The 27,757-nt window shown below is 37.9% G+C and overlaps 1 protein-coding gene across 2 annotated transcripts in view; it reads right to left on the reverse strand.

The window, feature by feature from the left end:
- LOC149808082 (uncharacterized) overlaps positions 1-22,413 on the reverse strand; it is a 39,192-nt gene extending 16,779 nt beyond the window's left edge. For both annotated transcript variants that reach the window (XM_089973342.1, XM_089973337.1), the window contains exons 1-2: positions 22,334-22,413; positions 18,218-18,372 (exon numbers count right to left, since the gene is read on the reverse strand). In XM_089973342.1, coding sequence (XP_089829468.1) covers positions 18,218-18,275 — 58 coding nt within the window. In that variant the 5' untranslated portion in view covers positions 18,276-18,372; positions 22,334-22,413. The remainder of the gene's footprint in view (positions 1-18,217; positions 18,373-22,333) is intronic.
- Positions 22,414-27,757: the final 5,344 nt, after the last annotated feature.

Consider the following 27,757-nt stretch of genomic DNA (forward strand, 5'->3'; position numbering starts at 1 on the left):
GAGTTGACAAGCACATTTCTGCTGTGAACCTTGCGTCTTCAGATGTTGTTGGTAACAGGCAGGGCTGACAAACGTGCGCAGACAAGCAGGACAATGCAATGGCTTTTGGCCTTCGCTCAGACAGGGTGGAGAGGCCAAACATCCTGGGCATTTCGATCCACAATGTTTGTGTTGCTCTCGATTATTATAACCAGGGTCACATTTCTCACAGTAATATCTGTATCCCAGGAATCCGGGGATGGCGGTAATGGTATCGAAATGTTCATCGTGATAATAGACATGAATGTATTTTCCGTCCTTAAAGTCCTGGCCTCGAAACAACAGAGGTCCGCGCACTTCTTGAGGGTGCACTTTCAAGGTTTATCGTGGAGCTAGGGCATCTTGCAATTTTTGCATCTCAGGAATGCCACAGGGTGTGTCTTTGGACAGTCCGGCTTGTTGTAACAGGAGTTCTGCTTCATTTCGTTGTTTGGCTCGATCGGATCGTTGAATAGTTTTCCAGGTTCTTTTCCATTCTACCGTGTCGTTCTTGTTGGCATAGGTTCGTCCCACCACGATGGCACGGGCTAAACACATCTGGTCTTGAGGGTTGTTAATTCGGACGAGACTTGTTTTGGTGTTGCGAAGGTCGTCCACCAATAAGACCTTTTTGCGTCCAGTCCCTTGAGGAGGAGAGACGTGGGCCATTTTCAGTGTGGCTTTACCATCGGTGATGTCAAACTGATCATTAGATTGTTGTACGTGTTGAATCTTGTCCATGACCTTGGAAGGGGTTAGTTCTGCGGGTCTGCTAAACTCGATCCAAACAGGGGATTTCAAGCTGTCGTGATCTATGGATAGTGTCAAGAAATCGTCTTCTTTGGGTTGACATTGTCGCTTTAGTGTGGTGAGCAAAGAATCCCACATCTCGGTGATAAACCCTTCTGCTTTCTCCAATGGTACGTCGGACTTGAAATCTTTAAACTTCACCGTGTAGGTGTAAGTCGTGGTTCTAAATTTTCTAGAGGGTCGCTTTTCCGTCTCTCGAATGTGATAGTACTTTTCAGGGTTAACTGGTGGACTTTGGTTTGGAGTGGGCTCTCTATGTCTGGTCGCAGACGTGGAAGGTGTTGGTTCAGGTTTGCTCATGTCTTCGTTTTGAGCGAACACTTCTTTTCGTGTGTGAGGCGATACGTCACTTCGCTGCTTCTTACGTTCTTCTTCTCTCTCACTGAAATCGTGCGATCGTTTCATCTCGATTGCTGATTCAGAAATGATTTAACCAAGTTCATTCTCTCCATATATACCCTCTCTACCTCTTGTTGTCACAATGACTTGGTATATTTCACAAGGGCAAGTGAAAGCCAAGCATATAGGAGCCCAACGACAGCGGTGCGTCTTATACACCTCATGCATCTTGATGACCCTTCGATTCAAACCCTACCACGAAAGAAAAAAGTTGCAAGAAAAAAACCCAGACAGTTGGTGTCTTCAAGAGAGCTAGAGACGCCGGCACTGTGTCGCTGGGACACGTACGTACTCCAGAAAACTACGCCACTCGACAACGTTGTCTCCTTCTCTCAGTCACTTCTACTTTGTCGCTGAATACATTCTACCAACCCTGTTTTAACACACGTTTCTTCATCTGATATTTTTAAAAAATATACTAAACGCATTTTTAAAAGAACTACCCTTTTTCGACAGCAGTGACGGCGTCTCCTCCTGCTGTTACCACTGTTGCTGCACAAAGATGATCTTTCCTTAAGATCAAAATATGAGACAGAGCAAGTAAGTTGTGAAGTTGAGCGGAGGTGTCTAAACAACAACTGTCAAGCCCCTATGTTCCATTTCTGTTTGTGATAATAACTTGTGATACTTCACATTTTCTAAAGTGGAAATCTTTACAAACCGTACAAAAGTTATATGACTTTGGCTTCTGACAGTTGTACAGACTCTTCACTTTATAAGTGTCACGAGAAAATAGTGCATCTAAGTTTTACCATTTTCCAAAACACCCACACACTTGCAACGTGACCAGAATCTGTACTTCTTTATTTGTGGATATCCAACAGACCCGTCCCAGCATATATAGCTGGTTAAGAACTGTAGGAATATCACCTCATTTTTTTTCAGAAATATCAAAGCTTTTATGTGTATCTTCTCTGTTCCACACTTTATTAGTGCTTAGGTATATTCCCTAAAACACAAACAATTTGGAACAAAATTAAATTTTGAATTAAGGTTTCTCTCTGTTTATACATTTTTTTTTTAAGTTGTTGGTACATGGCATATGATATCCAAATACTTTCTCAAACTGAGAGGCATTTCTACACATGTCATTGCCTTTGTTAAATTCGGTTTTGTTGGTTAGTCATCGTTAAACTTTAATCTGAATTCTAAAGTCAAAACGTGGGTTCAGGAAAAAATGTAACAATGTTCGTCCTATCCTCCTGAGACGAACATTGTTACATTTTTTCCTGAACCCACGTTTGGACTTTAGAATTCAGAGTTAACCATAGGCAGGGTTATACAGTGCAATGTCGCTTGCTTCATTCTTGAAAAAGCCGTGTGATTGTCTTTTTTTTCTGAAAAACTGTAAATCTAATGTTAGAAGAAAAAAAAATTCCGTGACATGTTGCAGTTCCAAAATAGGATAAAGTTAAGATACCAGAATTGTGCAAACTCAAGCTTTTATTTTATCCAAAGATTTACTGATGGAAGAAAAAAATCGTTCTACAATTTTTTAGAGTGTAAACTTTTGAAAAAAATAAGATGACAAACGGAACAGTTCGCGTAATTATGGTGACCACTGATCACAATTTTGGAGAGGTATCTTCAAACGGGAACATATTTCATTAGGGTATAAATCAAAACCAGAGAGAGAGAGAGAGAGAAAGCATGTATTCCTACTTTAAAAATATCACGACACGTACGTTTGTTTCTTTTATGGTATATTTTCCTTATGAAAGTTTCAAAGAAACACTCATTCCACTTACATAAGATAAGATAAGAATTCTTTATTTCAGACTACATAGTATACATCTAAATTAAAATACAGATACAAAGTAAAATCACTGAAAACATAAAAGAACATATAGAACATAACAATCACATCCATAGAAAAAATACACCCTTTAAAAAATATCACAAGAGTGAACTGAAGACGCATGTGATTAAAGAGTGACCACAGAAAAGTACATCCAAACAAGTCGTGATATATTTCGTAACATGACTAACATAATTTCCATGAGTCGCCCATGGCGTGATCATTTGTGTGTTAGTTTTATTGTTTGTGAAGTGACTAATGGTCAGGTACAGAAAAACGCGTCTGATCATCTCGCGGTGCGAATAACAAGTGAAACCAATTTGATGCTAAGGCGGTGGAAAATATCGACTGACCAATGAAGTCACTTACAATGTGCAACACATTGTTTGGTTGTAAATTCAGGGCAAGTAGAGTAGCGACCAGCGGCAGAATAAAAAAAAAAACAAAAAAAACACGTCCGATCTTGTCACTGTGCGAAACGGTACTGAAGTCAATTCGAAGCGAAAGCGGTAAGAAAATAAGTATAGCCAATGAAATCGTTTATGATGAGTGATGCATTGGGGTTTTATTAAAGGTAGTGTGGCAAAATAATACCAACGCAAGTGTGCTATTACCATTGCAGTGCAGACAGATTGGAGTGTAAACATACAAACCCTTTGTTGCGTATTGTACCATTTCTTCTTGCCACGTCAAATATTAAACGGCCACAGTACTGGTTCGAGTTTTGAAACTGACAAACATTTTTAATCTTACTCAAACATTTTGACAAGCACACTCACATCAATAGAGACAGAATTGTAAAATATCGGTTAGCCAATGAAGTCACTTACAATGTGTAACACATTGTTTGATTGTAAATTCAGGGCTTGTTGAGAGTAGTGTAGCGACCAGCCGCAGAATATAAAAAAAACACGTCCGATCTTGTCGCTGTGCAAAAAGGTACTGAAGTCAATTCGAAGCGAAAGCGGTAAGAAAATAAGTATAGCCAATGAAATCGTTTATGATGAGTGATGCATTGGGTTTTTTTTTAAGGTAGTGTGGCAAAATAATGCCAACGCAAGAGGGCTGTTACCATTGCAGTGCAGACAGATTGGAGAGTGTAAACGTACAAACCCTTTGTTGCGTATTGTACCATTTCTTCTTGCCAGATCAAATACTAAACGGCCACAGTACTGGTTCGCGTTTTGAAACTGACAAACATTTTTAATCTTACTCAAACATTTTGACAAGCACACTCACATGAATAGAGACAGAAGTGTAAAATATCGGTTGGCCAATGAAGTTACTTACAATGCGTAACACAATGTTTGGTTGTAAATTCAGAGCAAGTAGTGTAGCGACCAGCCGCAGAATAAGAAAAAAAAAAAAAAAAAAAAAAAAACAAAACACGTCCGATCTTGTCACTATGCGAAAAGGTACTGAAGTCAATTCGAAGCGAAAGCGGTAAGAAAATATGTATAGCCAATGAAATCGTTTATGATGAGTGATGAATTGTTTTTTCTTAGGTAGTGTGGCAAAATAATGTCAACGCAAGAGCGTTGTTACCATTGCAGTGCAGACAGATTGGAGTGTAAATGTACAATCCCTTTGTTGCGTATTGTACCATTTCTTCTTGCCACATGAAAATATTAAACGGCCACAGTACTGGTTCGAGTTTTGAAACTGACAAACATTTTTAATCTTACTCAAACATTTTGTCAAGCACACGCACATCAACAGAGACAGATGTGTTACAGTACCAGGTGTCAGTTTTTTGTTATTTTTTTCCCTTCAAGCTAGTGATTTTGGGGTTTCTATGAAGTAAAGAAACTAAAAGTACAATGAACCTCAAGGATGATAACCCAAGCTGTCTATCCATTGATGTATGTATTTACATCAGAAGAAATATGATCCTAAAACAAAAAGATATAAGGCAAGCATGATTAGAACGAACACAAAGACAGCAAATTGTAGTAACAAAGGTATGTTTTCCTTCACGTCCGCGTAACTTAAAGTTTCAATCCCCTTGCAAGACAAACTTGGTACCTTTTGTAGAGCTTGAAATAAAAAACTGAACAAACTTAAACACTTTGCTATAGATACATGCATTTTCTTTTTTGCAGCAACAGACTAAACAACATAAATAAATTAAATCTTCTAGCAAAAAAGAAATACATCATGAAAATAGAATTAAAGATTAACGATGACTAACCAACAAAACCGAATTTAACAAAGGCAATGACATGTGTAGAAATGCCTCTCAGTTTGAGAAAGTATTTGGATATCATATGCCATGTACCAACAACTTAAAAAAAAAATGTATAAACAGAGAGAAACCTTAATTCAAAATTTAATTTTGTTCCAAATTGTTTGTGTTTTAGGGAATATACCTAAGCACTAATAAAGTGTGGAACAGAGAAGATACACATAAAAGCTTTGATATTTCTGAAAAAAAATGAGGTGATATTCCTACAGTTCTTAACCAGCTATATATGCTGGGACGGGTCTGTTGGATATCCACAAATAAAGAAGTACAGATTCTGGTCACGTTGCAAGTGTGTGGGTGTTTTGGAAAATGGTAAAACTTGGATACACTATTTTCTCGTGACACTTATAAAGTGAAGAGTCTGTACAACTGTCAGAAGCCAAAGTCATATAACTTTTGTACGGTTTGTAAAGATTTCCACTTTAGAAAATGTGAAGTATCACAAGTTATTATCACAAACAGAAATGGAACATAGGGGCTTGACAGTTGTTGTTTAGACACCTCCGCTCAACTTCACAACTTACTTGCTCTGTCTCATATTTTGATCTTAAGGAAAGATCATCTTTGTGCAGCAACAGTGGTAACAGCAGGAGGAGACGCCGTCACTGCTGTCGAAAAAGGGTAGTTCTTTTAAAAATGCGTTTAGTATATTTTTTAAAAATATCAGATGAAGAAACGTGTGTTAAAACAGGGTTGGTAGAATGTATTCAGCGACAAAGTAGAAGTGACTGAGAGAAGGAGACAACGTTGTCGAGTGGCGTAGTTTTCTGGAGTACGTACGTGTCCCAGCGACACAGTGCCGGCGTCTCTAGCTCTCTTGAAGACACTAACTGTCTGGGTTTTTTTCTTGCAACTTTTTTCTTTCGTGGTAGGGTTTGAATCGAAGGGTCATCAAGATGCATGAGGTGTATAAGACGCACCGCTGTCGTTGGGCTCCTATATGCTTGGCTTTCACTTGCCCTTGTGAAATATACCAAGTCATTGTGACAACAAGAGGTAGAGAGGGTATATATGGAGAGAATGAACTTGGTTAAATCATTTCTGAATCAGCAATCGAGATGAAACGATCGCACGATTTCAGTGAGAGAGAAGAAGAACGTAAGAAGCAGCGAAGTGACGTATCGCCTCACACACGAAAAGAAGTGTTCGCTCAAAACGAAGACATGAGCAAACCTGAACCAACACCTTCCACGTCTGCGACCAGACATAGAGAGCCCACTCCAAACCAAAGTCCACCAGTTAACCCTGAAAAGTACTATCACATTCGAGAGACGGAAAAGCGACCCTCTAGAAAATTTAGAACCACGACTTACACCTACACGGTGAAGTTTAAAGATTTCAAGTCCGACGTACCATTGGAGAAAGCAGAAGGGTTTATCACCGAGATGTGGGATTCTTTGCTCACCACACTAAAGCGACAATGTCAACCCAAAGAAGACGATTTCTTGACACTATCCATAGATCACGACAGCTTGAAATCCCCTGTTTGGATCGAGTTTAGCAGACCCGCAGAACTAACCCCTTCCAAGGTCATGGACAAGATTCAACACGTACAACAATCTAATGATCAGTTTGACATCACCGATGGTAAAGCCACACTGAAAATGGCCCACGTCTCTCCTCCTCAAGGGACTGGACGCAAAAAGGTCTTATTGGTGGACGACCTTCGCAACACCAAAACAAGTCTCGTCCGAATTAACAACCCTCAAGACCAGATGTGTTTAGCCCGTGCCATCGTGGTGGGACGAACCTATGCCAACAAGAACGACACGGTAGAATGGAAAAGAACCTGGAAAACTATTCAACGATCCGATCGAGCCAAACAACGAAATGAAGCAGAACTCCTGTTACAACAAGCCGGACTGTCCAAAGACACACCCTGTGGCATTCCTGAGATGCAAAAATTGCAAGATGCCCTAGCTCCACGATAAACCTTGAAAGTGCACCCTCAGGAAGTGCGCGGACCTCTGTTGTTTCGAGGCCAGGACTTTAAGGACGGAAAATACATTCATGTCTATTATCACGATGAACATTTCGATACCATTACCGCCATCCCCGGATTCCTGGGATACAGATATTACTGTGAGAAATGTGACCCTGGTTATAATAATCGAGAGCAACACAAACATTGTGGATCGAAATGCCCAGGATGTTTGGCCTCTCCACCCTGTCTGAGCGAAGGCCAAAAGCCATTGCATTGTCCTGCTTGTCTGCGCACGTTTGTCAGCCCTGCCTGTTACCAACAACATCTGAAGACGCAAGGTTCACAGCAGAAATGTGCTTGTCAACTCCTGAGATTGTGCCCTACGTGTAGACAAGGCATACGTACCAATAGTACCAAGGCACACGTATGTTCAGGAAAAAAAAAATGTCACATTTGTCATCACATCGTGGACTTGAAACACCAATGCTACGTGCAAAAATACCAACCCCAACCAGAGAAAGAGGATGGTCACAAGAAGAAAAGCAATTTCATCTTTTTCGATTTCGAATGCATGCAAGAGACTGGCATTCACATTCCTAATTTCTGCGTGGCTCATCGAGCGTGCGAGAAGTGCATTCAAGAACCTATCTTCAGTCATTGCCCTCACTGCAGCAAGATTCCTGGAGGACGTGAAAAAATCTTTCGGGGACCGAACACGCTAGCCGATTTCGCTCGATGGGTCTTAGACCCCATCGACAAGACGTGGAGCCAAGAGGACATCGAACGTTACGGAGATTGTCATCGTCATGCCACGGTGATAGCTCACAATTTCTCCGGATACGATGGACAGTTTCTTCTCAGATACTATACGGAACATGGCACCGAACGTCCTAAAGTGACTTTGAACGGAGCCAAAATCATTTTCATGCAAGTGGGACAAGTACAGTTTAAAGATTCGATGAGCTATTTGGCCATGCCTTTGAGTCGAATGCCTAAAACGTTTGGAATGACAGAAATGGCTAAAGGGTACTTTCCACACTTTTTCAATACGGAAGCCAATCAACATGCCGTTCTACCCCATTTGCCTGAGGCTCACTATTACGACCCCGACAACATGCGTACCGAACAACGAGAAGCTTTCTACGCTTGGTACCAGGTTCACGCCTCGGACCCTTTCGACTTTCAGGAAGAAATGCTAAAGTATTGTCGTTCCGACGTGGACATTTTACGACGTTGCTGTGGAAAATTTCGAGAACTGTTCATGGAACACGGAGGGGTCGATCCTTTGAAAGAAGCTTGCACCATTGCCAAAGCATGTTCCTTAGTGTATCGACAACGATTCATGCCTGAAAACACCGTGGCTGTCATCAGTCCTCAAACGACCCACTTTGTCAAACGTCAATACTCGGTCAAAGCCCTACGTTGGTTACATTACTTGTGCGACAAGGAAAACAAATGGATTCAGCATGCCCGCAACGGAGGGGGTGAAAAGACCATCGGAACGTATTCGGTAGATGGCTGGGACTTAGAAAACCCAAAGATCGTGTACGAGTTTAACGGTTGCTTATTTCACGGATGTCCCGTCTGTTACCCTGATCGTAGCACTAAAAATCAGTTTTTACAACGAACCATGGAAGACTTGTACCAGGACACATGTCAGCGGCGCCTAAAGTTGGAACAGGAAGGATACCAAGTGGTGGAAATGTGGGAACACGAGTACGATCACCGTTTGAAAACCGATCCCGAGTTTAAACGCCTCGTGGAAAGTTACCAGTTCATGGACCCGCTGAACCCGAGGGATAGCTTGTACGGAGGAAGGACCAACGCCACCTGTTTGCTGTACCAAGCCGACGAAGAGAAAGGAGAAGAAATCAAATACTTGGACGTGTGTTCGCTGTATCCCTACGTGTGCAAATATTGTCGCTTTCCTGTAGGGCACCCGCAATTGTTAACGGAACACATCGACCTGAAAAACATTCGACAATACGAAGGCTTGATCAAGTGTAAAGTTTTGCCTCCCACGAACCTATACCATCCCGTCTTACCTCACCATTGTCAAGGCAAACTGATGTTTTCATTGTGCCGTACTTGTGCCGAAACGTGCAACCAAGACCAACCTTGTCAGCACACCCAGGAAGAACGTGCCTTGACGGGAACCTGGGTCAGCGTAGAATTGTTCAAAGCTCTGGACATGGGATACCAACTGTTAGAAGTGTACGAAATTTGCCACTTTCCCAAGACACAACAATACCACAAGGGTGATCCCAGTCAGAAAGGCATTTTCGCTGACTACGTGGATGCCTTTTTGAAACTGAAACAAGAAGCCAGCGGCTATCCTTCCTGGTGTCACACTCCCGAAGACCAAATACGATTCAAAGAGAAATACTATGAACAAGAAGGCATCTCTTTAGACCACATCGAGAAAAACGAAGGCAGGCGATCGTTTGCCAAAGTGATGTTAAATTGCTTGTGGGGTAAAATGGCACAACGACCGTGTTTACCCAAGACGGAATATTTGACAGAACCTTCCCGCTACTTCCAGATGATTCACGACAAAACCAAATACATGAAACACGTGGACGTCGTTCGAGAGAATTTGATCTTGGTCAATTACGAAGAAGATCTGGACTTTGTGCAAGACGACCCTTTTGGAAATGTCATCATTGCGGCTTACGTGACAGCTCATGCTCGCTTAAAATTGTACGAAGCTTTAGAACTGTTAGGGGAACGCGTCCTGTACTTTGACACGGACAGTTGCATCTACATCGATCGACCGGGTCAGCAACACCCTAACATCGAAGAAAACCGTTTAGGAGCCTGGACAGACGAACACCCCGAAGACAAGATTCTAAGTTTCGCGAGTGGCGGTCCTAAAAATTACGGCTACCAATACCGGGACAAACAAGGAGAAGTGCACACGGAGTGCAAAGTGAAAGGACTGACTCTGAATTATCGTACCAGTCGAGTGGTCAACTTTGGGGTATTGAAAGAAGCCTTGCAATCGGGAGAGGATGGAAACTTTAAAGTGACCACTCACCAACCGAACAAGATTGTACGTTTACCCACTCACCACATCGTCAGTCGATCCCTGGAAAAAATGTATCAAATCGTGTACCAGAAGCGAGTGAGACTTCCCAATCACTTTACGTTGCCGTACGGTCACATCGATATTGGTCAGCATATAAAAAGGGACAACGTCCAAGACCAATAGTTCATTGTCACTACCAAGACCAATCGACAAAAATGAATCCTTTCAAACAGCAAGTATAGAGCGTAAGACTCAAGTCCAACGAGAAACTCGAGTGTGATTCTATGCCTCACGATCACATCACCAATGCAATACCACATCTTAGTTGTTATGTACTAATGCCATGACAAACTACGTGCAACCAGTGAAACTTCCAGACCACAAAACTTTACCTTATGGACATGATGATATCACCCAGTATAAAAAGGGACGACTTCCAAGAACGACACTTCATTGCGAGGACAAGCGACGAGAAAGATGAATAACTCTACGCAGAAGAAAAAAGAGAAGGAACAAACATCATTGACCTCTTTCACCACCATACCGTCACAGCAAAGTGCGTTCAAGAAGGGAAAGGATTCAATAGACCTAAAGGAGTATTTTAGCATCCAAATGACCCAGACAGCGACCTCGAGAAAATTTAGAACGACAACTTACACCTACACGGTGAGATTTAAAGACTTCGCGTCTGACGTTCCAGCCGAGGAAGTATCAGGTTTCATTACGGATCTACTTGACTCACTGTTAGAGGAACTCAAATGTCATTGCCAAGTCAAAGATGAAGGTCGTTTGAGCCTATCTATGTATCACGACAGTTTGAACTCGCCTGTATGTCTCGGATTTAGCACACCTGCAGAAATAACTTCTTCCAAACTTTTGAGGGCTATTGAAGACGTGCGGTCGGTGAGAGAAAAATTTGACATCACCGATGGAAAAGTGACTATTCATATGGCATATGTTGTACCTCCATGGGAAGAAGACGATCACTGCTCTTGATCTGCTTACCGATAAGTGTACCTACCACGATGGACGTAACAGCAGATTTACGTCTGACAGGGAATACGAGATCGGAAACATCTATGCTGGGACACAAGTGGTAGCTGACCAGATTTTAAACAACGTGTGTAACGGATAGAGAGACAAACACGAACTTTCTCTTATTTGATTGCTTGTTACTTGTTTTGTTTTAACTTTTTCTTATAAACGAACATTTAATGTAAATTCGTTGCATATGAAGTGATTTTAGAAAGGAGTGAACGTTAATTTTAAACATTAGTTTACTAGAGTCAATAACTAAACAACTCGTGTTTCTTTTATGTTCAAATATTTATGTATTTAATGGATAGTGCTTAGACCAAAGCACAGGCCAGAGAGCCCGTGTATATATGTACTTGAATAAATGTTTTGAACCCATACAACACTTTTCTTTATCGAGTCTCTATTCTATCTGTGAGTCTTTCTTTAGAATATTTCTGTCCTCTTTTCTGTGTGTTTCAATGTGTATTTGTTTGTTTCTGTATGTCTATGTTTGTCCCTATCAACCCTCTGTCCCTACAAATACATTTCACCCTATAAAAGGTTTTGACCCTATAAACCTATGACGTTACCAATGTTTAATTCCCACTGATTCCCAGGTGACATTCCCATGTTCAATTTCCATGTTCAATTCCCCTTGTTGCTAGAGTGACCCAGGGTTTTTCTCCATGTTAAATTTCCCTTGTCGCTAGAGTGGCCCAAGGGGTTTTGTAATGCTAATTCCCATTGTCGCTAGGGTGGCCCCATATACTACTTACTCATGTCCTGTAAATCAATAAAATGCAGAAGGTGTTATCGTGATGTTATAAAAATATTTAACAAAATTTCTATGTTGTAACAATATTTGTAATTTACAAGCTATAAAACACTTGGTAACTACACTTTTTGAAGTTTGTCGGTGACGACATCAGAAAGAAACAGATCACAGTGTGGCATGAGGTATTTGGCAGAATTATCTATAACGAGATGCTTAGACAACAAGATCTAGCTGCGGGATGTTTTGTTAATGCATTGGATAGATAGAAATGTCATAGAATTGGTAAAATCCATACACAGTTTTCATATTTATTTGCAGCTATAACAACTGCACTCTGAAATGTGAAATGCCTTTACTGAATGACGATGTACATTGATGAAATGGCAACATCATAATATAGTACAATTTCATTTAGTATGCGAAATTTTTAAAATTCCACCACATAATGGCTTTTGGTACATCATATGAAAACAAATACCGGGTTCATAATGGGCCAGAAGAACATGAAATGTTCCAACAACTTTTCTTTTAAAAGTTTCTTACAAATGTAAATATGGCCGAGGAACCGGTACCGTTGAATAATTGAAAACATTGCAAGCTTGATAAAATGATGTCTGGGAAAGACAACGATGACCATACTGGACGGATTCTTAATGTGGCAGGAAAGCAGCATATGAAAGTATGTCTCTAATGTAATCTGCTTATTGCATCACAAGATCAGCGCAGAACATATATTATGCTGTCTTTGCACTCAGTGTTAGACACTATTAAAAAGTTACCCGAATTATTAATTTTATAACAGCAAGGTTAGGCCACAGACAATAAAACATTATGGAACAATTTCACAATACATAACATATTACTTTTCTTCATGTATTTTCCAGGTCAGTGCTGCAACGAGCTTCTCTTTTATATATGTCATATTGGATTGTATCCCCATTTATTTCTTTATAATCTCACAATCTGTGTGTTCATCCACTGGCTTTGGTATACGTCTTCGGTCAGTCGTCGTATCCCACGAAAGTTTTTATAGGCGTTGCCTTACGACAATACAACCGAACTTGGACCAATACGACTGACCTAGCTTGGAACTAAAACATCGTCAGTACGAAATTTAAATAATACAATACTGTAAAAATCAAATAGTTTCAAGTTACAAGAAATATTTTGCTCAATTAAATCCCCATCCTCTTCATGCCCGTTTTGGCCAAAAGTGTATATGCGTATGCAGATGTTAAACATACCTGGTGTTGAACATACCTATTGTTGAACATACCTATTGTTAATCATACCTATTGTTGAACATACCTATTGTTGAACATACCTATTGCTGATTACTTATTTTCACGGTTTCCAAGCAATCATTGTATTAGTCAATAATGACATCATTATTACGACATACAGAGCATACTAATCTTTATAGTCAGCTTCTTTTCTTTTGGTATCAAGCGTGACCCAATTTACATATCATAGCCCATTTTTAAATTTGTACATTTTCCAATAGTACAAGAATCTTCTTCTTCGACCATACAAGTATTCAATTAAACCTGCAAATAAGTTTATTTCACCTATTGCATGACAAGTTTCACGATAGCCATAATCTTACCAAGTCTAGTAGGAGGGATTCAATTTTAAGCTTACGAAATGAATGAGATAAGCAGTAGTGACACCATTATTACGTCACACAAAACAGCCTTCCATAGGTTTTCATTCATTGATCTATCATCTTTCTTTACTTAAGACCACTCCGGTGGCCTAGCGGTTAGAGCGTCCGCCTCTGATGCGGGAGGTCGTAGGTTCGATTCCAATCAGACTTATAAAAATGGTACTAATAGCTGTCTTGCTTGGCGCTCAGCATTAAAAGATTAGTGTTAGGACTGGTCGGCCAGGTGTCAGGATAATGTGACTCGGTGGGACATCATGCTACCTGCCTGCAGCATGATGTCTTTATTTTTGACTAATACTATCAACAATATAGCCGACGTCTTTCCAATCTGTAGCCAAATGAACATTGGGACAAGTATCACAAGGATGCGCAGTAGAGGATACAAATGCCGGAATGTTACCAATTTACTCTATGTAGCATTCTCCGAAGTCAAGCTAAAACTAGAATGTGAGCAAACCAGCAGTACGTGTAACTGAAAATACGGGAGAATTGAGAAAGTCCATAACTTTGTCTACCATAAACATACCGAGTCTATGTTGAGAAACATTCGGCATTCTATCGTAATGCAGATAGTCTCCTTTACATCGCTGCTACAACGTGGTATGGATCTTGTCCTCTACCCCAATCCGATGTTTAAATGTCAACCAATAAGAGTAAATAAACTCGCCACTGTTATGTAGAGAATGTCGACAAATCCTGGTCTCTCGACTGTCACTAACAAAAGTTATCTGACAACAACATTCTTCCAAATCAAATAAAGCAAATATCTGGTAACAAAAGGTCTCTATCAGGCGATAACTACAGCTATACTAATACAAATCAGAGCTGGCATTTACGATTTATCATCTCTTCTTAGCAACACCTCTATAGATTAAGTGCAGTGTCTGCTTCCAATAATACTACTTTCGGATTTGCATCCAACGACTGAAATATATGTCTTGTATCATAGTATCATATCATACACTGCATCTGTGGGGAACGTTCATATTGGAATCGACACACTTTTGGTGCAAATGGTGTTGGCAGTCTCATAGAAATCCATGTATATATATATATATATATATATATATATATATATATATATATATATATATATATATATATATATGGCGCCTCAACTACTTAACCTGACAATGCCGAGCGAACTACTATGTGCCACCATAGACGAATTTCCTTCGGAGATACAGTGTTCAAATATGATTTTGCTCGTGTCAAATAACCAACTGATTTGTAATTTGTATAAAAGCAATAAAACAGCAACTTTTGAATGCTGTTCGACATCCAAATATTCAATATTGTTCGACTCTCATCTGGGACTATTTCACATTCCAAATTTGGAAGGTGCAGCCTCAGAACTAGAATTTAATGAAATGATGCAAATTGCTTTTTTTCTTTCTATCTAGACTATTTTCATTCTAAATACAACTATTTGATAAACCGAATCTGAACTGAGCAATGACTTAATAGTAAATTTATGAAACTTGTTAAATCAATTCTCGCAGGGATACAAAAGCTAGAAACTGTTGACATCGTTCCATAAATTCCATATTAAATCATTAATCATTTTAATTCTGCTATAATTACTCCAGAATTTGGTGCTCAGATTATATGACTGTATTATGGAATACTATTCAACAGATAATATCAAACAGAAAATACTCAGAAGATAATATACAACAGAATATATCAAAAAGATAGTATCCCACATACAATATCCTAAAGATAAAATAAAACAGACAATCTTTCTAAGATAATATCCAACACATCACCTCTTTCAGGCAATATCTAGCATTAACTATCCAAAAAATAACATCCAAATATAATGTCCAAAAGAGAATATCTAACAAATAATATTCAACATCGAATATCCACAAGAGATTATTTAACAAATAATATTCAACATCTGATATCTATAAGAGAACATCTAACAAATAATATCCAACATCGTATATCCACAAGAGATTATCTAACATCTAATATCAGCGGAGAACATTTAACAAATAATATTAAACATTTAATATCCAGAAGAGAACATCTAACAAATAATATCTAATATCTAATATCCAGAAGAGAATATCTAGCAAATAATATCCTTAAAAGATTATCTAACAAATAATATCCAACGTCTAATATCCAGAAGATAGCATCTAACAAATAACATCCAGCATTTAATATCCACAAGAGAATATCTAACAAATAATATCCAACATCTAATATCCAGAAGAGAACATCTAACAAATAACATCCAGCATTTAATATCCACAAGAGAATATCTAACAAATAATATCCAACATCTAATATCCAGAAGATAGCATCTAACAAATAATATCAAACATATTATATCCAGAAGAGAACATCTAACAAATAACATCCAGCATCTAATATCCACAAGAGAATATCTAACAAATAATATTCAACAGCTAATATCCGAAGAGAACATCTAATAATAATAATAATATTCAACATATAATATCTACAAGAGAATATCTAATAAATACTATGATTTTATTTTTGTTTTAACATTTACTATAACTACTTAATAATTTACAACTATTTGGGAAAATGTATTGAAATACATTCGCGTTTGTTTTGCATTCTCCTTGATTGTGGACTTCTATTTTTTTTGGTGGTATTCTTTAAATATTAAGACAAGATGATTGCCTACTGTTTCATCCTAACTCAAATATATTAATATAAGCAACATTTTCTGAGAGTTGAACCGTTTACATTGTGTGGTCGTTGCCCTTACGGTTAACTAATTAATCACTGCATATTTTCTTCAAAATATTTTCTGTTGGATAATATGCTTTTAGCATTATTTGTCGGATACTATCTTTTGGACATTATGTCCTTGATGTTATCTGCAAGATATCGTCTGTTGGATATAATGTTCTTGATATTATCTTTTGGATATCATGTTATCTGTTGGATATCATATTCTGGATAAAATGTTATATGTTATATTCTGGATTTTTATCTTCCTGATGTTTTCTGCAGGGGATTGTCTGTTGGATATTTTCCTTTTAGACATTGATGGGTATTTTCTTGTTGACATTATCTATTTATATTATCTGTTGGATACTGTCTTCTGCATATTAAATGTTGAATATTGTTTCTGGATATTAATTATTGTATATTATAAGCATGATATTGTTGGTTGGTTATTCTCTTCTGATATAATGGATATTAACTATTTTGCATTATTTATGGATGGTATCTTCTGAACATTATCTGTTAGGCATTTTCTGTAGGATATAATTTCTGTATAGATGTTTATTAGATATCGCCTGTTGGATATTATCTTGTTGATATTACCTGTTGTACATTGGTTTCTGGATATTATCGTTTGGATAGTATCTGTTGGATACTATCTGCTGAATACTACATTCCGGATATTCTATTAGGGATAGTGCCAGCTGGGTATTATCTTCTCGACATTATATGTTGGACATTATCTATTGAATATTATATTCTGGCTATTGTCTGTTTGGTATCATCGTCTGGATATTATGTACAAAATCTTATATTCTGAACTGGTCTGTCTCGGTATGCAAAAGCAATATATGAAAACAACTAAAACAGCTGAAATAGTTGGAAAAAATCAACTGGTTTGTTTCGGTCAGTATAAAGCAATAGCGTCATAAAATGTATCTAGTGTATCTCATTCTGTTGAAAAAAGACAAAGTCGCTGAATTTGCCAACACAAGTGATCTAGTATTCTTCAAAAATTTATTAGTGAGTCTAGGGTCGTGGTGACCTAAGATGTTAATTTAAAAAAAAATATTTTATCGCGCAAATGTGTGTGTTGTGGGGTGGTAGAAGGGTCTGTGGTGTCTGCTCAAAATTAATAATAGTAGAGAAAAGTTATCCAGAACTAGGGCCGGATTAAAGACAGAGAGGCTAATGTGAGGGAACGGTCTAAGTATGTATTAAATATTTCAAAAAAAGTGAACGGAGGGCCTACAAAGTAAGTGGGCTCTAAGGCTATATCCTTTTTAGCCAATGGGTTAATCCGGGTCTGGTCAGAAAAACAAATGCGTGTAACTTATGAACATCTGGAAGTTTTTCCATCAATTATTATCGGCAAGTTTCGATATTTTTCTGATTGGCAAATGGTTGGATAGTTTTGTCTCTCTGCTCAGAATTTTGTTTCACATTCAGTTTAGCTGTATTTTTTGTCTTGGTGCGTTTGTTACCTTTGGTTAAGACCAAAATGAACTAATTCATATTAGAAGTCGAGTGAATTAAGGTCTCCAGATATCTTACTGTTGAATTAGGACGAGCCTTATTCCTGGTCATAGGTACGAACACGTGTCTCAAACTAAGCTAAAACTGTTCTGCTATTATCGTCAGTGCATATATTAGTTGCAAATCTGTATGAAATATGAAAAACAATACGTGTCATTAAATTCAAATCTATTTTATTGACACTGCAACGTACCCAAGCCAAGGAAGATTATCTTGAAATATTTGATACTTGGAACTGAGTAGAGTTGAGTATTTAGTAACCAGAAAAAATATTTAATTAAATTAGTACCTCTTTCTTTATCATGGTCCTTCCAGTCTGAATCCGAGTCTGAATCAGATGATGACATAACTTTATCGAATTTACTTTTAATAGGCTGTTGAACGATATCTTCTAGACGAGAGGCCCCAACGGGAAACACGTTAAGATCTGTTCAAGATGAATATCTTAAAATGTAAAATATAAAGATTTAACATGTATTAAAGAGTCGTCCAACATGCACAGTATAAATGCAACCAAAACAGATCATGTATAACTTTAGACATGGCCATATTTTCCAAGCAACATAAGACAGTGACAAGTTAAGATTAAGTAAGCAGATCTTTTCTTAAGTACTCATGTGCCTAGAGACTGTAAAAGTGCCCGATTCATCGTGTTAATTCATCTTTCATTCTTGTCTTCAATATATTTCTTGTCTCTAACGAACTGATGTAGGCAGAAATTTCCATGTGTGTGTGTGTGTGTGTGTGTGTGTGTGTGTGTGTGTGCTTAAAATTGGGTAGATATACTAAAATTTGTGACTCTAAGCCCGGATCATCCGAACTGTTTCAATTATTGAACTCACAATTTTTTTGAGATTTTCCACATTTATATGCAGCTATGGTTGCTAATGTTTATGTTTGTTTTCTCCCGTAATGGTATTGGCCACTTTAGCTTGATGTCTGGTAACAAGTCAAAATGTAATTAGTTGGCTTTGATCAGCTCAAAGTCTTTAGCACTGTTTATTCAAGTTATAACACACACACACACACACACACACACACACACACACACACACGCACGCATAATGCAAGCGAATATTAATCAAGGAGAATACACTGCAAACATAGTGCTGAATACAGTACCGTATAAATGTACAGTGCTTAATACAGTACCGTATAAATGTACAGTGCTTAATACAGTACCGTATAAATGTACAGTGCTTAATACAGTACTGTCACCAGGTAAATGCACATTATCCAACGCGAATAGCCGAAACAAAGTCTCACATTTATAAGTATTGCAAGTGGTACAGCAATATATCTGCAAAGCTCATATCTAGTCACCCAAATATCGACACTATATACATTGCGATCACGGTATCAAAGTGCAGGTGATTAACAGCACGTACACTGTCAGCTTTATAGGTGTGGGATTAAAGTCTGCTCAGAATTTCTTCTCCCATTTGTATTAAGGTATTACAGTCGAACATTTGATTGCACTTTAGGATAAGAGCTGTTGGCAAGGAATAACTCAATATAGGTGGGTGGGGTATGGTACTCTGATTATTAGGAAACGGCTACAACTTAAGATAATAGCGATGTCCTGTTTCTTTCAATAAAGTATCCTGCAGCATATGGCAATAAGTGTGTGAAAGGATAACTTATAATTAAAACAAAATTCCATACCGTTCTTTGATGCAGTTTACAGAAACATGGAGTCTGTATGTGGTGAAAATGAAATGCTACCAACACTTAGGAATACTGCTTTTAGTGGCAAGGTGAAGTGGACTTGGATAAATCTTGGAGCAATTGATTTGGATAAATCTTGGAGCAATTGACTTGGATAAATCTTGGAGCAATTGACTTGGATAAATCTTGGAGCAATTGAAAATGAGCTGTGCTTCTGCACATACTGTTTGCAAATAAAATCTATTCTTGTCAGTCCTAGACAATCTTAACAGCAGTTCCTGAAAGAAGGTCGGAAGACCAGTATTGGCCATAAGTAACATATTATGATGGAGTAAATAACACAATTCTCCATGCATTTTGATAATAATAATAATAATAATAATAATAATAATAATAATTATTATTATTATTATAAATTATTTTTATTATTATTATTTATATATTATTATTATAAATTATTATTATTATAACAATTTATAGTTCTAAAACTTTTATGATGATCCACAAAAGGAACAGTCTGGAACATCTATCTACCTGTCTTCCTGTCTGTCTGTCTGTCTGTCTATCTATCTATCTATCTGTCTACTGTCTACCTACATACCTCTCTCTTTCTCTCTGTCTCTTTATATCTATCTATCTAACTATCTATCTATCCCAATTGGTATTTCAGTTTTATATACTTTATTAATTAATGAATATTGAATATAAATCCCGAGCTACTTTCTTTTTAGCCTAATAGTGGGTTCGAGGCAAAATGTACGAAATCTAAGACTTTGGTCTAATATTTACACTTTATGTATACCACAAACCACATTGAGCTGCCGCCTGGTATCCTGCTTTCTCAAGCATTCCATGTATTTGCAAATGACAAAACTTTACAACTGATTTACGTATTATTATTATTATTATTATTATTATTATTATATATGCAATATTCCTAATCATTATGCGTACTTAGTCTAACCTTCACAATTAGTGACAATCATTACATCCAACAGTACCTTCTTCTAAAATATGTTATTGCCCATATATCTGTTCAGGTTTTAACTTTATCATTGTCTTTTTCTTAATTTGAATCACACTCTTGTTTTGCGGGAAGTGCCTTCTCACATAATATCGGAACGCATACCATGACTAAAAGGTTCATACTTGCAAGTATGTTCAACATATATCCCATTTTTGTATTCAAATACTGTTTATTTAGGGTAAGCAGCTAATAACAAGTGCTTTTCATTATCTTTAGACGAATATTAAGAACGAAGGACTGATGATACCATCAGATTTAAACGTCGGCGGATTAATATTTAGAGAACTATATGTGGTGAAAGAACATATGAAAATAAGTAAAACAGAAAGAAGCAAATAAGTCATTTTGAGGTATGTATTTAAGTAATCTTTCGGAATTCTCTTTGCAATTATCAGTACCGACCACAACAGTACTCTCAATATGGAAGATTTGGTAACCATCGGTTACAGGTATGTGTGTAATATGACTGTCAGTCATGGGATCGGATTGACTGGAAGTAGACCAATGTGGCAGCTCACATTACATATCACTGTAGTGTTTGCCACGTGCACTGTACGCAAGGTCCAATGTATATGAAAAGTGTAACGCTCGTTGCATCTTGCTTAGTCTTCATGCATTAAGATAATAACAATGCAACAGCTCGATACTAAGACAATACCGCGATCTATTGCTCGTATCCCTGAACATTTACATGACAGTTTGTTTAAGTTAATAATTTATAACTGTTCATTTATTACTTACTATACGTCATATTTGTCTATATTACAAAACCATCCACACCGTTAAGCCCTTTTGGATAACCAAGAGACCTTAAGCACACATGCCGCACAAAAACAGACCAGAACAAAATATAAAAGGGATAGCTCAACTGGTAGTGGGCCCCTAGTGTCTGAGTGGTCTAAGGCGCTCGTCTTTACAGATCACAGTCATCTCACCTCTGTCTGCGTAGGTTCGAGTCTCGGCATAGCCATCGTGGGTATATATGCTTGCCAGTTGCTACCCTTGGTTCGGTCGTTCTTCCCGAGGTTTTCTCGAGTTTTTCCTCTACCAAAGATAATGGCCGCCATGTAAAGCCTATTATGCGCTGAAAATGGCGTTAGACTCACAAAACCGAAAGACAGCTCAGTTGGTAGATCGTCGAACTCGTAATCCTATGGTCACGGATTCGATACCCATCCAGACCAGCACAGGTCGACTGTCTCAGTGTGTCCTTGGGAAATAATGTATTTAATGTGCCATTACCCTCCCCTACACACCACACATATACCCCCACCACACACATGATCGTTTACGGAATAATTTGTCACGTTCGATTCCTCTTCACCTAGCGGTACCACAAATTATTATGTACCAATATGGCAGCTCCAAAGTCAGGTGCTTATTGATAGCTACTAAAAAGATGCTTTCGGTCGCCAGAGATTTTTTGCGACAACTTACTATTATGGAGGTAATCGCATGATTACAGTACGTACATATTAAATACATTCAAGACGGATTGTTTTAATAAACTAATGCCAAATTGACAAATTGACACTGGTTCAGGAAGTGATTTTAAGTATGACAGTGATTTAGCAAACCGACAAGATAACATTTTCCACTAGTTCATAAACTGAATGAGGTCATTATTTTTAATGATTATAGCAAGAAATTTGTCGGTTTAATAATACTTATTTGTATCCAGTATTTTAAAACTCCTAATAATTTCCTTACCTTTAACCAGCATGCTGTCTAGTTCAGAGCCTCTTTTTCAGATCGTCCGACTACACACATCGGGCAAACGGTGAATAAATTATGACATAACTCTACTCTTTCCATGGTTACTATCTCATGCTTAGAGCATGTCAAGTGACCCTGCATTGATTTTTTTAAAATACATCAGTAGTATAGGAGTACACTCTGGAGGCGGAAATTACACTCATGGTACAATGGAAACTACCATTAGGTCACCATTGAAAAGGATGACACTCCGGAGAGAAGGGAAAATGTAATTTTAAGAATTATTTCCCATAGCTTTAACATCAGTATGACACTCTGGGGACAAGATCAGTTTAACATTACACTGCTCGTATATGATGGTTTTAGGAATGGTAAAATTAACTGACATGTACGACACTTTGGGTACAAGCGGAATTCAAAATTAATCCATACGATTAACATTATAGGTCGGTATGGGCACAAGGTGGAATGGTACTATGAAAATGTCAATAGGAATAACATAATTGGACTGACTGGGAACAAGGAGAAATATGTTAAATTATACTTATTATATACTCATTTTTTTCTCCGTTAACTTTACAATATCAGAATCGTTCAATATTTTACGATATTGCACACCTTCATATTGCACCCTCGCGCAGGACACGTGTGCCCAATAGTGTATTAGGAACTACTTTGTAAACAAATCATGTACATTCGCATAGTAGGCGCAGTACGTTTTGGTTGATTAAATTTGTTTCTGAATGAACTAAAGCAGATGTTTCGTGGACTGCAACAAACCAACTGATTTGCTAAATTCCACGTTAACTTTCTGATACATCGTTTCAGATTTTGCGATAGACACCATATTTCATAAAATTGCTTGGTACCTACAAATAACATGCAAACTATAAAGGCATAAACTGTCTTCTTTAGCTGGTAATAAGAATGGCAAAAAAATATACTTACAGTTTTACATCCTGAATTTCCTCAAAATGTACTTTCTTAGTTCTGCAAATCTGAATTACATGAGCCATGTCATGAGTTCTCAAGCTTGATTACCCATTTCGAAATTGTAATGTAATTATAGGTTACTGCATTTGTATGGAAAAACATGAACGAGATTTTTGGATGGAACACTGTACGACTTCAAAATTAAATAAACATTAAATTCAATAGCGTCTTTTTGATAATTGCAATTGAAACACTTCATATTTCCCCCACATTATGATTTAAAATATTCAATGACAGAACAAATACACTTACAGATGTAAACACGCTTCTCCTACGTTGCTTCAATCTGTCAATAACTAGACACGCCATTTTCTTTCGAAAGTTATGCCGAGCGCGCGACTAAGTTCAGATTTATCTGGGCGGAGTTGTGTGCGCATTAATAACGTTGTTGTTGTGTAGTGATGAATCTGCGCTTGTGTATTTAGTTTGGAATACGGCATACATTCATTTACGTTGTTTCTTGTAGTGTATTTTGTTTACATAATTAAGCCTTGGGTAGAATAAGAAAATGAGCATATAATAAAAAGGTTACTGCATTTGTATGGGAAAATATGAACTCGTTTTGTCGGATGGTTATACTGCACTCCCAAGGTCGTGCAGTATTCCATCCAAAAACTCGTTCATATTTTCCCATACAAATGCAGTAACCTATAATTACTAACCAATATACTGTTGGACCGACTGATACTGACTATGGAAAAGAGGAAATGTAATGTTAAAGCTGTACTTACTAACTAATATCTCGTTTGAACTATCAAACACAAACTCATCTATTGACTAATACTTACATTTACTAACTAACGGAAAGGTTAGGAAAATGCACATATTGAACCCCAAAATACGCTTATATACTATCTCAAAGAGGTGTAAGAAATGCAAGAAGAGCAAAAGGTAGGAATAGTCACACACCGTACTCACTTATATACTATTACTTACAAGGGTAGGAGTGCTAACACATACGCAAACATACATATTACACTGGTCAACAGTGAAATCATTACTGACTTGAAAAGGCCCTAATCTGTAGTATTTTGGTGTGCCGAACACGAATATAACCGTGAAAAATTTGTATTGGCTCTCGTTTTGAAGATATTCATATACCTCATTTTCTATGTTTCACTGTGTAAATTTCTCCAGTAGGACTGCAGCAACATCCGGAATAATGATGTAACATTGCATAATACCATCATGCTCACATCATCCACAGTTGATTGCATCATTTTCTGATGCAATGCAATACTAATGCCATGCGGCTGCTGAAGTAAGTTGACGTCAGCAGTGTACTATACATGTGTAGGCCTATTATACTAATGCCAGGCGGCTGCTGAAGCTGACGTAAGCAGTGTACTATATAAAGCCCAATCAGATAGGTTCAGCATTTAAAATATTTTAGACGTTGTGCGAGACAGTTCAAGCTACTGTTACATAAAACTTATTATTTTATCCATTTACGTACAATAAAGAACAGTAATGCCTCGAAAGTGTGTTAATACCGCGGACAATTTTTGCTATATTTGTGGGGAAGTGACATTTGCCAACCAGAAGAAAAGTATCAATTCTCAAGTGAAGAAGGCATATCATCTTTACTTCGGATGCAAGGTTGGTGACCAAGACAAGCCTTGGGCTCCGCATATATGCTGTGCTACATGTACAACACAGCTTTCACAGTGGTTGAATTGCAAAAGGTCATCAATGCCGTTTGCAGTCCCAATGGTGTGGAGAGAGCCAAGCAACCACCTAAATGACTGTTACTTCTGCTTGGTTCCTCCTCTTTCCGGCGGAATAACGAAGCGAAAGAAGTCGAGAATAGTCTACCCAAACATTCCGTCTGCATTGAGACCAGTTCCACATGGTGAGGGACTTCCTATTCCAGAACCTCCAGCAGAATATTCTCTTGATTCATCTGACGAAGACAAAGGTGAGTCGACCTGTTCTTCTCCTGGTCCATCAGCATGCAGTGATCCAGATTTTCACTGTGGTGCATCATCAACCCCACACAGAATAACACAGGAAGAACTAAATGACCTGATTCGTGATTTGGACTTATCAAAGAACAAGGCAGAATTGCTAGGATCAAGACTCCAACAATGGAATCTTCTAGAAGAAGATGTCACAATTACTGCATATCGAAAGCGCCACCAGCAATTGGAGCCTTTCTTCAGAAAGGAAAGTAATCTGATATTCTGTTCCGATATTGAGGGCCTCATGAATGCTTTAAAAATCACTCATGACCCACAAGAATGGAGACTATTTGTGGACTCTTCGAAACTGAGTCTCAAGGCTGTGCTTTTGCACAATGGAAACATTCTTCCATCTATTCCAGTAGTGTATGCTGTCCACATGAAAGAGACATACGATAACTTAAGGCAGCTACTGAATTCCATTGAGTATAACAAGTACAGCTGGCACCTCTGTGGTGATTTGAAGGTAGTTGCCCTTTTAATGGGACTGCAGCAAGGATATACAAAATACATGTGTTTCTTATGCGAGTGGGATAGCCGAGCAAGGGAAATGCACTACATGAGGAAGGAATGGACTCACAGGCAGAATGTAGCCATTGGAGAGAAGAATATCCAACACCCAGCTCTGGTTGAGGCTCAGAAAATCTTGCTACCACCCCTTCACATCAAACTAGGTTTGATGAAGAACTTCGTGAAAGCCATTGACCGGACTTTGCCAGCATTCCGATACCTGCATGAAAAATTCCCTCGACTCAGCGAAGCAAAGATTAAAGAGGGAGTTTTTGTGGGTCCTCAGATTCGAGAGTTTTTCAAAGATGACCGGTTCAACAACTTGCTGGAAGGTGACGCGAAACAAGCATGGAATGCTTTTCGCCTAGTTTCTACAAACTTCCTCGGAAATGTTAGGGCAGAAAACTATAAGGAACTAGTAGAAGACATGTTGATGAAGTATAAGAAACTTGGCTGCAATATGTTTCTAAAGATTCACTTCCTTCATTCCCATTTGGATTTCTTTCCTAGCAACTGTGGTATTGTTAGTGATGAACACGGCGAACGTTTTCATCAAGATATCGCAACAATGGAACAAAGATACCAGGGAAAATGGTCCACTACAATGCTGGCTGACTACTGCTGGACACTCCTCAGAGATGCTCCCGAACAGCTGTACAAGAGACAGGCGAAGAAATCTAAGATGTAGTCAATGACTTGATTTTTTATAGGTAGGCTATTACAGTTGACCTTTTACTATTGGAATGCATTTCGTTATGTAAACATTAATTTCTTGCAGCTTACAAAAAAACTAGAGCCAATTTTGCAATTTGACTGTCATATTCGTGTTCAGCACATAAAAATTGATAAGAATTGACTAATTTTATTTCAGTAACATGACTTTTGTAAAAATTTGTTGTCCAGTGTTATCACCCCTGAAAAAGGATAGGAATGTTCACACATACACACAAACATATATGGGTAATAAGTGTAAGGTTAGAAAAAGCTTTGGAATATACACACACTATTCCAAAACAAACACTCTTCTAGTATCACACACAAGAGTAGGACTTCCAACACACTATGTGGATTTATGTGTTAACCGTGACAATGACTTAGAAACAAATATTGTCAATAAACGAGTCGTATCTATGCTTCTGGGATATTTGATCGCAATACCGCTGGAGTTGTTAATCAAATATGTTTAACACAGGTGGCAAATAGATCTTAATAATGGTATTGTGATACACGAAGACTGTTGGCACATTAACATATTCGAAGACCTGGAATTCATTCAGAACAGTCGATACTTTTGGACTTGTGTAGAACGTTTTAAGATTATTTTTTGTTTGGATTTAATTCATAATACTGTAATTTCCTCCTAAATTTGCATTTTTGCAAGTTAGAGAATTAAATTATTTTTGAAGTTTTAAAAATAAATTTTTGGTTTCGCTTCTTTGCATAGTTTTAGACCATAGAGTTGTAACACCTCATACAGCTAATATTAATTGAAAAGTTAACAATTACATCCGTAGCGATGTCAAACCTATCATGACCAGAAAAAGGGGAAACTTTGGCAAATGCTTCCTGCTCAGCTGAGGATTATTCAATGAGTTACGAGGTCTCATTTGTTAGCAAGCCTACCTTTCAATAGCATTTTTTGGTTACAAAAATAATTACCTTCCTAATCTCATTCAAGTACTTCCACATCTCAGTCTTGCACAACGTTTAGAAATTAAACGTCTGTTAAGACTTATCAGAGATCCTCATTTTTTCCTATGTGCACTTCTGTAAAGCAAGGCACGTCATTTCGGATTGCTGCAAGTTGAAAAACAAGCATCAGAATAAAGACAGAGCTATTTCGAATGCACAAGGTCATCGTCTTGAACGGAAAAAGTTATATTCATCTGATCAAATAAGCGAAGTGTGATTGTATTTTGGAGAATTATGAACTATTCATTTCTAAAGAACAAGG

Source organism: Sinohyriopsis cumingii, chromosome 1, assembly GCF_028554795.1.
Source record: "Sinohyriopsis cumingii isolate HCF-2022 chromosome 1, ASM2855479v2, whole genome shotgun sequence".
Lineage (NCBI taxonomy): Eukaryota > Metazoa > Mollusca > Bivalvia > Unionida > Unionidae > Sinohyriopsis > Sinohyriopsis cumingii.